Raw genomic sequence first — 13,243 nt, 5'->3', positions numbered from 1 at the left:
TGTCATGCGTTTCTTTCATCTTTTGTTGGTTTTTCTTGTTTCATCCATTTCAGATCAAATCCCACACAGTGATACTGAATAAAAAATACTGAGAAATTCACTTCAAATGCCTTCAAAGTAAAGTCAGATTTAAAAAATAAAGTACATTTATTTGTGTTAGAATACAGGGAATAAAAAACAGAATCAAAACTGGAGTCGGGAACAGGTTCCTGGAAAGTCACCAACAGTTCATGATGAAATGAAGCAGAAATGGGGAAAAAAAACCAAAACAAATTAGAAAAAGGATCAAAGTTTTATTCATTCATTGAAATTCATTTCTGTTCATGATTCTGTGAATGCATGTTTGTAGTTTTTCTTTTTAATAAAAATAAACAGCAGGAACAACGGGAACAGGAAGCGCTACTGCGCATGTCTACACGCACAGCTGTGGGTAGGAGGGGCTTCGTGACGTAAGCGGAACAGCTCCCCACGCGTGTCCGTGTGTGCGATTCATGGTGAGTCCGGAGTTTTGTTTTGTTTTTTATCTTTTATGTTTTTCGTTGTTGTGATGATTTTACGGCGGGATTACACCGGGTTAAATCCGTTGTTGTTTTTGTACAGAGAGTTAAGCTAACGGCTAGCTTCAGCCATGGTCACGACACGCGTGTTTTCTGTGTGTTTACCGTGTGGTTACTGTGTTTTTTCTGCGTGTTTTCGGCCTCTTCTGTCGTTGTGGTTTTCTTCCTCCTTGATGAACTCACGCTGATTAATTTCCTTCCATTTCCTGTGAATAAACCTGCGGATAATCTCCGTTCACTGTTCGTCAAACCGGACTCCGTTCATTAAAGTGTCATTTTAAGGTTTTTATCTGTAAAAAATAGTCACATAAATTTACCGAATTCATTTTTATATTTCAAAACCCCTCCGTAGACGTTCGTTCTTCACTTCGGCGACGACAAATCTGTCCAACATGTCCTGTACTGATGATTGGAGGGTAGATGACCAGGGGAAAGGTCAAAGGTCATAGTTTTGATGACACCTGGAGCAGTGACGTCACATGGGACATTTTCGGACAAACCTAATGGTCAGGTGTTCAGGACCATGTGTTTCAGTCAAACGTGTTCAGTCTGTCTTCTAATGCAGCTGGACCTTTAACTAAACTAACAGCACCCCCACCTGTGGAGGAGGAGGAGCCGCTGCACTGAACATCCCAGAATATCAGAAACATTGAACCACTATTTAAGACTGAATCTGTTTAATTAGGATTAAACATCAGTCCATCCACTTCAGGGACTTAAAGCCCGATAACTGAACCTGCTGAACACAGCTGTTTTATGAGGTTCTAAACACATGTTCTAAACCAAACGTGTAAATCAGGTGTTTCTGTAAAAACTCAGTAGGAGCTGAAACCTTCAGCTGTTAGAATCCAACATCAAAGAACATCTGAGCTGCAGTAAAACCTTCATGTGAATTTCATTTTTCACTTTATTTATTTATTTCAACAGGGACAGTGTACTTATCCATGACCCTTTAAGTGGACACATGGACCAGGCTGTAGCTCTGGTGCTAATGTCCACCTGTCGTCCCTGGACAGACTGATGGATTTAAAAAAACAGACATTAATAAAAACTAAACATACAAAAAATAGGACCAATGGTCCTGTAGCTTACCGGCACTTCCTATCTCATATAATGGGGAATTTTTCAAAGTCGCACCAAATTCCAGAATCAGTGCCAGATCGAAATAATTTCACTAACTTTTGTTGACATCATCATAAAGAAGCTGTATGCCAAGTTTGAAGTCAATCGGAAGTGTAGTTTCAGAGAAGAAGACGATTGAATGTTTTGTAATGGACGACAGATGACGACGCCAGAGGCTTCATGACGACAGTAGTTTACAGCCTATCGGCCGGTAACCTAAGACCAGCATAAAGTGCATTTCTATAACTCCATCTATATAAAAAACTCATTCCCATCCAACTGTTCACTGTTCTTTAAGTCAGGTCCATTGAACATTAGAGTTGATACCGACATGTAAACAAACAACATCAGCTGATCTGTTTGTGCCCCGCCCCAATCAGTGTCCACAGTTGTTTATATTTTGTGTTGTCATGTGACATGGTGTCGTGCGCTGTTTGTACAGACATGTGACACAGCGGTCCACATCAGGTGCAGGACAGGACGTGTCCTGTGTGTGTTTGTCCAGACGTGTGTCGAAGGGTCAAATGAACGTCCAAATACGGTCGTGGTCGTACGTACGTCTGTCAGCGCTGACAGACAGACTGACGTGTTCCCATGGGGCTGTGCGTCTTCCACAGCTCCCATCAGCCCCTGCTCCTCCTCCATCCAGGCCTTCAGCTGTCAGTCATCTCACCTGTGTGTCCAGGGGATGTCCTCAGCAGAAGACGGACAGCTGTGTCTGAACATCAGTCACTCTTCCTCCTCCTCTTCATCCTTCAGGAGGAAGCCTGTATCTGCACAGCAGCGATGGGCCGTGGTGAGCCCCGCCCACCGCCACCATGATGATGATGATGATGGTAACGCATTATTTCATTTTCATACCTTTTTCTTTCTTTTCTTTCAACGTCCAGAAGAAGCAGCGAGCAGAGAAGAGGAGGTTCAGCAGCTCCTCAGAGGTCAAAGGTCACTCCTTCAAAAAGAGGAGGGAGGAACCTGAAGCTCCTCCTCCTGAGGTCAAAGGTCACCTCAGTCAGGTCAGTGCAGACTCCTCTGACCTCTAACCTATCTCTTGTCAGTCCTTTAAATAAATTACCCATAAACCCCTGCTGTTCCCATGAACCAGGCACTAAAAGCCACCGTAGTCTGTGATTGGACGTCTGTGGGTGAAATGCACCATGGGAGCTGTAGTGTTTATAGTGTTAACTGATATATGATCACAAATCCACAGGAGAAAAAAACTAACAGTAATGCTGTCCACCAGGCTCCGCCCCCTGAGGACACTGACTGGACACCAGAGAAGAAGAAGAAGATGATTTTGAAGAAAGAAAAGGATGAAGGAGCAAAGGAGGCGGGGCGGAGCTCCGTGAAGACGTCGTCTCTGTTTAAACACAACCCACAAATCCCACAGATGGACAGGTATGTCCACTGACACCTGTCCACTGACACTTTACTGGACTGGGATCAGTGACATTTATTTATTTCACAACTGAAACCAGACAATTCACAGATTCACCGACTGTGTGTTTACCTCCATTCATTTACATCCTTCTGTCCCTCTGTCCTTCTGTCCTGTCCTTCTGTCCTTCAGGCCTGTCGTTTCTCCGTTGAAGGAGCAGATCTTCTCCAGTGCTTCGTTTTCAGATCTGGATCTTCATCCTCACCTGGTAAAACCTTCCCTCTTTAACTACATTCTCTACATTGTCTGTCCTGTCCATCATGTCTGTCCTGTCCTCTGATTGGCTGTTTTTGTCCTACAGGTGGCGACTCTGGACAAAGTCCTGAACGTGTCCACACTGACCAGGTAAGTTGGACCTCTGACCTTTGGACTGGACCCGGCCGTTGTCCTGGTCTCTCACTGTCTGTCTTCATGTGTGTCCAGTGTCCAGAAGCAGACGGTCCCTGTCCTTCTGTCGGGTCGAGACGCCGTCGTCCGATCTCAGACGGGTTCAGGTGAGTGGGCGTGGCCTTGTTGTCTCTGGTCCTGGTCCAGATCATCACCAGACCTTTATTAACCCCGTTTGTCTGCAGGTAAGACTCTGTCCTACGCCGTCCCTCTGGTCCAGAGTCTTCAGTCGGTCCGTCCAAAGGTCAGCAGGTCTGACGGTCCTCTGGCCGTGGTCATCGTCCCCACCAGAGAGGTATGACTGGACACACCCCCATGTCAGGACACACCCCTATGTTCAAATTAATTTAGAAAGAACCTGAAGAGAACATCTGTCCATTTAACCCTGTCCTCCTGTCCGTCCGTCCACCTGTCCCTCAGCTGGCTCTGCAGACCTTCCAGACCTTCCAGAAGCTTCTGAAGGTAACTCCTGTCGTCTTTTCTCGTCGTCTCGTGGACGCTGTGACGTTTGTGTGTGAATCAGCTGTTTCTGTCTCTGCAGCCGTTTACCTGGATCGTCCCAGGTGTCCTGATGGGCGGAGAGAAGAGGAAGGCGGAGAAGGCCAGGTATGTCAGCTCCTCCTCCTCTTCCTCTCTAACATCCTGTCCTTAAACTCCTCCTCCTCCTCTTCATCCTCCTCTCTAACATCCTGTCCTTAAACTCCTCCTCCTCCTCTTCATCCTCCTCTCTAACATCCTGTCTTTAAACTCCTCCTCCTCCTCAGACTCCGTAAAGGGATCAACATCCTGGTTTCGACTCCTGGTCGTCTGGTGGATCATATCAAACACACCCTGAGTTTAGTCTTCAGCGCCGTCCGGTGGCTGATCCTGGACGAGGCCGACCGGTAACTGTCCACCCCTCTGTCCACCACTGTCCACCCCTCTGTCCAGATGTAGGGTTTATTGTCTCCATGGGAACCAGGTGTCCTACTAAACAGACCCTGATGGTTACTGATGTTTGTCAGATTTTATCACTTATCACTTTAAGATTTTAATAGTTTTATTCCAGTAGTAGTTCCAGTAGGTTTATGAGGGACGTCTGGGTGCCCAGAGGCTGAAAACAGTCCAGACCAGACGTTAAACCTGATCCGTTATTAAAGCTTCAGAAGTCATTTGACTGTTCTTCGTCCTTGGATGGAGATGCGACCCATCGGACTGAGCTTTAGTTCGGTTCTCGCTCCGTTTCTGTCGGTGCTGTTTATTTGTCATGTCTCTTGGTTTGTTGTGGTGGACCATTGGTTTGTCTTCGCAGGACGTTGGACCTGGGTTTTGAGAAGGATCTGACGGTCATCTTTAACAGCCTGAATTCCAAAGGACCGAGTCGACAGAATGTCCTTCTGTCTGCGACGCTAACCAGCGGTAAACCCACTGAAACAAACACCAAACCTACCAGTACAGTTAGCATCTGATGATGTGATCGGATTAAACCATTCAGTCATTTATTTGAACAACAACTGCATCCGTTAACCTTTTACTGAAAGGTTTCCAGTTTTATAAATGAAGCAGAACATTGTTTATTAAGACTCCAGTGAAAACTAAAATCCACAATGTCAACATTTGTAAAACCCAAAGGCCATGGAACATTAGCTGATTACATTCAAACGTACACTAACTCTACATATGATGTAGAATGGTGAAACGGTGGATTATCCAACAGAAGGTCGAGATGAGTTGAAATATTTGTTTGTTTAAACCACATGTTCAAATATTAGTGAAACTGAGTTAAAACTGTAGAGGACCCACAGTCAACCCCTGAGGAACTCCTCTCAATGCTTCTCTGCTCTTTCAGGTGTGACGCGATTGGCTGACATTTGTCTAAATGATCCTGTCACCGTCCATGTGTCTGGCCCCGCCTCCTTTGACTCCACCACCACCCCTGCTGTGAAACCTGACCCTGACCCAGCTGACCAACCAGAGAGCTTCGCCATCCCCGAAGCTCTGCAGCAGTTTGTGGTGGTGGTTCCCAGTAAGATCAGGCTGGTTTGTCTGGCAGCGTTCATCCTGGACAAATGTAAGGTAGGACACATCGCTCACGCCCGGTTCAGGTGATTATCAGTCCCCGCCTCCTGATTGGCCCACACAGCGTCACCTGACCATCTCATGTTTTTGTGGTTTAGTTTTCTCAGGGTAACAAACTGATTGTCTTTGCATCGAGCTGCGAGATGGTCGAGTTCCTCCACTCGCTCTTTTCCTCCGTCCTCTGCAGACCCTCAGCAAATCACCAGGCAGAGCTCAGCTTCCTGCGTCTCCATGGCAACATGAAGCAGGAGGTGAGGCCGTTAAAACCCAGCGTCGTCAAAATGTCACGATTAAAATAAATCGACACTATTTGACTGTAAAATAAAGTTTTGTAGACGTTAACGTTCACACTCAGACTTTTTGGACTCATGGTGTGTTTGTGTTTTCCTTCAGGAGCGTTCAGACGTCTTCCAACAGTTCTCAGCATCTCGGTCTGGAGTTCTGCTTTGTACGGTTGGTGACTCCACCCCCTCAGTGTCTGGGCGTCGGCTTCAGGGGTTTGACGTTAAATTGAACCAGTGTTTGTGTTTCAGGACGTGGCGGCCAGAGGTCTGCACCTGCCACAGGTCACCTGGATCGTTCAGGTGAGTCTGCTGTTCCACCAACATTTAGTGACCCCGGTGGTTTAGTGACCCTGGAGGTTTAGTGACCTGGGTGGTTTAGTGTTTAGTTCAATTACCTTTATCTGAGTTTTAGTGGTGAATTCATGTAAGTAAATGTATTTAGTAGTGATGGTGTTGTTTTGGAGTATTCTACTAGTGTGCATTTAAGGCTCCGTTCACACTGAAGGTAAATGTGTCCACATGTGACCTGGATCTGATCTGGTACAGACAGTCTGAACAGCACTATTCTGACCCAGGCCATTTTCATATGTGGTCCTAAATCTGACCCAGACCATTTTCATATGTGGTCCTAAATCCGACCCAGACCACTTACATATGTGGTCCTAAATCTGGTACAGATCTGATATTTTCCAATGTGACTGCAGTCTGAACGTCCAGGTCGCATTTATCCGAGCTTTCCGTCACTGAAATGCGACAAATGTTGTTGTTCAGAGCGGAGGAAAACCATATTTCCTTCTGTAAACACAGTGTGTGTCTGTGTGGTCTGGTATTCCATCAGGACCTTTTTAGTGCATGTGGGTCACTTCAGGACCTCTTTAGTGCATGTGGGTCACTTCAGGGTCACATTCAGTTCAGACTCAAAACTGATAGAAGTCACATTTAATGTGGAATATGAACCAACACACACAAAAAATCAGATTTGACCCAAAAATCTGACCTGCTGTGGGCGGAGCCTTAGATAACCCGAATGAGTGTTTTCACCCTGAGCAGCGTCTGACAGGTTCAGTTCCTTCTTCTGTCATCCACTCTGCTGTGTTTCCATGTTGTTATTTTGCGTTTTCGTTCAGTTCACTCCTCCGACGGCAGCGGCCGACTACGTCCACCGTGTCGGTCGAACGGCTCGAATTGGACATAGAGGAAGCAGCCTCCTCTTCCTCACCCCTGCGGAGAACGCCTTCATCACAGAGCTGGCCAATCACAACATCAGGTGAGGAGACTGACACACTGCACTGCCAATGGGCTTCAGGGCAGAGCATGTCAGTAATCGACGCCCCCTCTGTGTTCCAGCCTATCAGAGATGAAGCTGCTCGACATCCTGTCTAGTCTAATGATGGACGACGCCTACAGGGGGCGGGGCAAATACCACAGCCAGGTGAGAGGAGTGGGAGGAGTTTTACAGGTGGGTGGGGGTGGTTTTACAGGTGGAGGTGGGTTTACAGGCAGGGGTTGTTGGGACCAGGGTCAGGGTTAGTCTGGGTGGATCCAGATCCTTTAAACTGTTCTCATGTGTCGGCAGAGTTCGTCTAAAGCTCGAGAACAGGAGATCCGAGAACGAGCCACCGTTCTGCAGACGGAGTTTGAGAACGTCGTTCACGCCGACGCTCAGTCAGTACAAATGGCCAAATCAGGTACGACACGTTAACGGACACAGACAGTCCATAAACATGTAGAACATTTGACATATGTAGAGAACATGTAGAACCATTAGAACGACTCCATGGTCCAGAAGAAGCAGGACCAAAACCAGAAGAACATCTGGAGACACTGATCTGAGAAGAAGCAGAGAAGTCCAACCCTAGGACCAGGACCGGGTCAGACCTACATATGAGTCCCACCCATTAGACCAGGGTGTCCACCATTAGTCCTTCAGAAGGTCCAGTCCAGCTCCTGGACCAGTCTGTCAAACACAAACATTCCACTGGTGTGTGCAGGTGTGGCAGTGCATTCTGGGAGCTGTAGTCTGAGCCTGTGTGTGTGTGTGTGTCCTCAGCGCTCCAGTCCTTCCTGCGGGCCTACGCCGCCTACCCCGCCCGCCTCAAACACATCTTCCACATCCGCTCGCTCCACCTTGGACACGCCGCCAAGAGCTTCGGCCTCCGAGATGCCCCGCAGGGCCTGAGCGTCGCCACGGCAACGCACAACAGGAAACTCAAGAACCGCCACCAGAACCAGAGGCAGAGGACGGGAAAGCAGAACCCAGGACCAGAAGCACCTGCAGAGAAGAGGTGAGAGGCCGACGCCCACTTCCACCTTCACAAACAATAAACGCAGCTGATTGGTTTGTTTTAACGGCAGAGATTAATGAGTACAAAATATAAACACATGAAACCACTGTGGAGGGTGTGTGTGTGTGTGTGTGTGTGTGTGTGTGTGTGTGTTATTAACACAGATCATCATTAACCATGTGGGGTTTGAGTCGACAGCTGGTCCTCACACCGGGCCTGTCTGGACACAACACACACACACACACACACAACACACACACACACACACACACACACACACACACTGGCCAGTAGAGACATCATTACAGGTGTGTGTCCTCTGGCTCCGCCTCCCGGAGGAGGGTTACCTGTCCTGTGGTCTGTCTGTTTGTTTGTCTGTGTTGTTTGTCTGTCTGTTTGTCTGTTTGTTTGTTTGTCTGTTTGTTTGTCTCTGTTTTTTTTGTCTGTCTGTCTGTCTGTCTGTCTGTCTGTTTGTTTACACTGGTCTCAGTGTGTTCCACAGCTCCACCAATCAGCACACAGCTTTTTAGTCACATGAACCAGGTTTGAGTTGAACCTGAACGAAGGATCCAACAACGACCACAAAGGCGGAGTCTTCCGTCTGCTTTGAGTCCAGATGACACACAGATGCACTTGTATTGATCGTATTGATTATTGATGAATATTGACTGTTTTCGTTTCCTGGTGTAAACGTTGACGTGTCCTGACGTTTGTTGGTCTGATTCTTGGGTCGTGCTCAGGTTTCCTGGCGGACAGAGGGAGTCTCATCTGGTCTGTTCAGAGTTTTCCTCCGGGTTGGACACATCCAAGAAGAAGAAGAAGAAGAAGAGGAAGGCTCTGACTGGTCAAACAGGAGAGGGGGAGGAGCCTGAGTGACTGTTTACACACGTGTGAGAAATGATGTGAACTCTGAGCTGACGTTGAACCAGGGTGTCAAACATACGGCCCGTGGACCTAAAGGGGCCGTCCAACGGTCCGGACCCGCCCACCAATCTGAACTGAACCATCGACCACGGAAAGTCCGTTTATTCAGAACAGTGTGATCTGAAGTGGATCAGAACCAGGACCATATGATCTGAAGTGGATCAGAACCAGGACCATAAGAACAGAATCAACTATAAACAAGGACAAAGACACATGTTTATGTTTTAGTGGAAAAAAAGAAAGATCTCATGAAAATATGGACAAACTGTTCTTTAACTCTGGACATGATCGGCCTGAACTGACTTTAAAAGAATTCAGTGGAATTGGATCAAATGTTCTGTTTTTAAATGTTTGGTGTATTTGTAGATCCACTGGGTTCTGTACGGTACGATGGCGTATTAGGCTACATCGGAAAAATACAAACACATGTGACTACGAAAATAAAGTCGTAATATTTGAAGAATAAAGTCGTAGTTTAAAAAAAAATAAAAAATCTCATAATTTAATGAAAATGTCATACTTTTGTGAGTCGTAATATTTTGAAAATATTCCAAATAAACAGTCGTACTTTATAAATCATAAACCTTAGTCCTTGTTGTTACAGTTTCCAGTTCTAACACTTCAGTTCATCCACTAAAGACGACGTTTACTCTAAATCTGTTCAGTTCATGACGAAACAACCCAAACAAGTGTGAACTGTCTTCAAAGTCCGACTAATGCTAATGTGTTGATGGTGGGCGGGGCTAAGAGGGTCAGAATTTGGTGGGCGGGACTAATAGGCTCAGTATTTGGTTTGTGGGGCTAATAGGCTCAGTATTTGGTGGGTGGGGCTAATAGTCTCAGTATTTGGTGGGCGGGGCTAATAGTCTCAGTATTTGGTGGGCGGAGCCAATAGTCTCAGTATTTGGTGGGTGGGGCTAATATGCTCAGTGTTTGGTGGGCGGGGCTAATAGTCTCAGTATTTGGCGTTTGTGCGTAAACCCCAAATGAAAGTCGAACCTCAGAATGTTCTAGTTCTACATTATCGGACCAGAGGGTACGACTGGATTCTGGTAAATAACCATATTTTTCCGCCTGTTTTTAAAGTACGACGTTATTCTGGTAACATTTTGGCTTTATTCTCAAAAAATTATGGGTTTTAATTCAGTATTTTATGACTGTTCTCGTAGTGACTGTTTTTCTTTTCGTATGTGGTCGTAAAACGCCATCGTCTTCAGTTCTAATGAACAGGTGGAACTGATCAGCAGGCAGAATATTAGTCAAAGTGCATTTATTCTTAAAGACATTTCCAGTTGTTCACGTTATTCATATTATTTAAAGGCTGATAAACATTTTCATCCTGTCATTTAAGTGGATAAATGTGTGTATTCTTATTTGTAGCTGATTCTGTTCTTATTGTTCTGGTTCTGATCCACTTTAGATCATACTGGTCTGAACCTGAACTGACAGGACTTTGACAAACCTGCGTTTAACAGACGCTGTGGCCTGATTGGTCGACAGCAGCTCTGTGACACGCCCCCTGTCTGTGACACGCCCCTTGTCTGTGACACGCCCCTTGTGTGATGCTGCACACACGGTCTACATGTGTGTTTTTTTCCTCCAGTTTCAGAATGTAATAATGACCAGGATGTGAAACCTTTAAGTGTTGGTTTGTCCTGTCGGTCTGAGGTCACATGTTCTGTCAGAACCTTGTGGTTTAAATAAAGTCTGAACAGACGCAGGTTTACCGCTGACGCTCTGAGTCCGACGCGCACGTCACAGTAACGTCTGCGTTTCCTGTCGTTACTGAACTCCTGACTCGTATCATCGTTCTTCGTGCTTTCAGAAGAGCCGACGGTCCTTAAACGCCTCACCGTTAAATCAGATGTTAATGACCCCTCCGTAGCCCCGCCCACAGACGGCCTTCTGATCACCAAAACATTGTCATCTGTTCAGTGTCGTACGAACGTCAACACATTTACAGTTTATTTTTAACTTTTTTTTTTCTTTTTTTTTCTATTTGACTTGATCCATAAACAAAAATACCAAATACTCAATAACTGTCATAATTTAACCCTTTAAATGACACGTTTGTAATGGAAACAAAAAAAAGTATTTTTGCAAAAAAATAATTTTTTTCAATGTTCTATTACAAGTCCTTTCATTTTTTCATCCTGGTTCTAGGTCAAAGGTTAAATGTTAAATGTGTCAGTGTTTTTTTTTCTCACTTGGTCAAAGGGTGTTAGTGTAGGAATTTAACACTGTTTATTATGGGATGGATTTAGTGGATGGATCAGAATTTAAACAATCAGACAAAAATGAACAACCGTTGAATTCAGACCAAAAACAAACTGAAAGTGTGTTTAATATACTCACCTGGACACCAGAGGGTTAAAGTGTGTTTAATATACTCACCTGGACACCAGAGGGTTAAAGTGTGTTTAATATACTCACCTGGACAGCAGAGGGTTAAAGTGTGTTTAATATACTCACCTGGACACCAGAGGGTTAAAGTGTGTTTAATATACTCACCTGGGCACCAGAGGGTTAAAGTGTGTTTAATATACTCACCTGGACACCAGAGGGTTAAAGTGTGTTTAATATACTCACCTGGACACCAGAGGGTTAAAGTGTGTTTAATATACTCACCTGGGCACCAGAGGGTTAAAGTGTGTTTAATATACTCACCTGGACACCAGAGGGTTAAAGTGTGTTTAATATACTCACCTGGACACCAGAGGGTTAAAGTGTGTTTAATATACTCACCTGGGCACCAGAGGGTTAAAGTGTGTTTAATATACTCACCTGGACACCAGAGGGTTAAAGTGTGTTTAATATACTCACCTGGACACCAGAGGGTTTAAGTGTGTTTAATATACTCACCTGGACACCAGAGGGTTAAAGTGTGTTTAATATACTCACCTGGACACCAGAGGGTTAAAGTGTGTTTAATATACTCACCTGGACACCAGAGGGTTAAAGTGTGTTTAATATACTCACCTGGACACCGGAGGGTTAAAGTGTGTTTAATATACTCACCTGGACACCAGAGGGTTAAAGTGTGTTTAATATACTCACCTGGACACCAGAGGGTTAAAGTGTGTTTAATATACTCACCTGGACACATATTTTCTGGTGCATTTCTTCATAGGTTACAGAACAGCTGATACAGTGTGTGTATTGAACGTCTGCTGTGTTTGGATTGGTTCCCTGTCGTCAGATGTTTGTGACATCATCGGAGCAGAACCCTGGTCTGTTCTGGACTTTAATGCGGGGTCCATTAAAGGCTCCAGCGGTCGGTTCTGTTCGTTCAGATGTGTAATCACTGCCTTTTAACTGCATGAATATTTCAGCCTCTGTTGAATCTTTCATCTGATGGTCGCTCCGTTAAGCCCAGGTTCTCAACGGCAGCGTTTACCAGAGTTCAGGTTTACAAAGGTCAGTACTTGGAACTTCAACTGTTGGAAAAGTTCTGTTTGAAGAAGATTAAAGAGTCAAGAAGTAGTTTTATTTCAGATGGATTTGGATTCGACTGGTTTGAGTTTTTAATATCGATACAGAATGATACAACATGATACGACATGATAGAACACGATATGACAATATGACATGATATGACGATACGACAATACGACATGACATAATACGACATATGACATGATACGACATGACACGGCAATACGATACGACCACATGATATGACATGATACGACATGATATGACATGACACAACAATACGAAATGATATGACAATATGATATGATATGACAGTACGACGTGGTACGACAGTACAACATTATGTGACATAATACAACATAATCATCCTGCTGAACAATATTTGACTGTTTTTACACCAAACTTTTAAGCTAAACCGTACCCTACCATGTTTAAGCTAAACAGTCGTTAGCATCTTTACCTTAAAGTAAACGATACTTTATTTAAACTTAATGGGACATTTATACTTTAAACAGTCATTTACTGTCGTTAAACTAAATCGTCCTTATTCTAGTCATGCCGTTAGTGTCTTTATGTCCAACTGTTGTTGTTATGGTCTTTCTGTCTGTTTCTATTGACAACCGCACATATATTTTCTGAACTTATGTCCCATGATGCACTGGGCTTCACCTCAGTAACAAACAGCACAAACACTGAGTTTATTTATTTTTATTGAAAATTAACAAAGTTTTACAAATTTCACACGAGACAGATCCA

General features: G+C 44.8%; 1 protein-coding gene across 3 annotated transcripts; it reads left to right on the top strand.

Moving 5' to 3' along the window:
• The first annotated feature begins 449 nt into the window (after positions 1-449).
• On the top strand, positions 450-9,282 carry ddx31 (DEAD (Asp-Glu-Ala-Asp) box polypeptide 31). 3 transcript variants are annotated; one of them, XM_030143493.1, is made up of 21 exons: positions 450-494; positions 2,297-2,475; positions 2,570-2,692; positions 2,887-3,074; positions 3,247-3,322; positions 3,416-3,459; positions 3,538-3,608; positions 3,687-3,796; positions 3,922-3,963; positions 4,043-4,107; positions 4,266-4,385; positions 4,793-4,899; positions 5,330-5,556; positions 5,658-5,810; positions 5,953-6,012; positions 6,093-6,143; positions 6,971-7,110; positions 7,191-7,275; positions 7,420-7,531; positions 7,894-8,128; positions 8,869-9,282. In XM_030143493.1, exons 2-21 carry the CDS (start codon positions 2,368-2,370, stop codon positions 9,002-9,004), a joined length of 2,253 nt encoding a protein of 750 aa, XP_029999353.1. In that variant the 5' UTR covers positions 450-494; positions 2,297-2,367; the 3' UTR covers positions 9,005-9,282. The 3 variants fall into 3 exon arrangements, with proteins under 3 accessions (XP_029999353.1, XP_029999352.1, XP_029999351.1); XM_030143492.1 differs by having other exon boundaries at positions 477-494; positions 2,122-2,475; positions 2,920-3,074; XM_030143491.1 differs by having other exon boundaries at positions 477-494; positions 2,122-2,475.
• Positions 9,283-13,243: the final 3,961 nt, after the last annotated feature.

This window comes from Sphaeramia orbicularis, chromosome 9, assembly GCF_902148855.1.
Source record: "Sphaeramia orbicularis chromosome 9, fSphaOr1.1, whole genome shotgun sequence".
In the NCBI taxonomy this organism is placed as follows: Eukaryota; Metazoa; Chordata; class Actinopteri; order Kurtiformes; family Apogonidae; genus Sphaeramia; species Sphaeramia orbicularis.
This window is presented reverse-complemented; position numbering and strand designations above follow the sequence as displayed.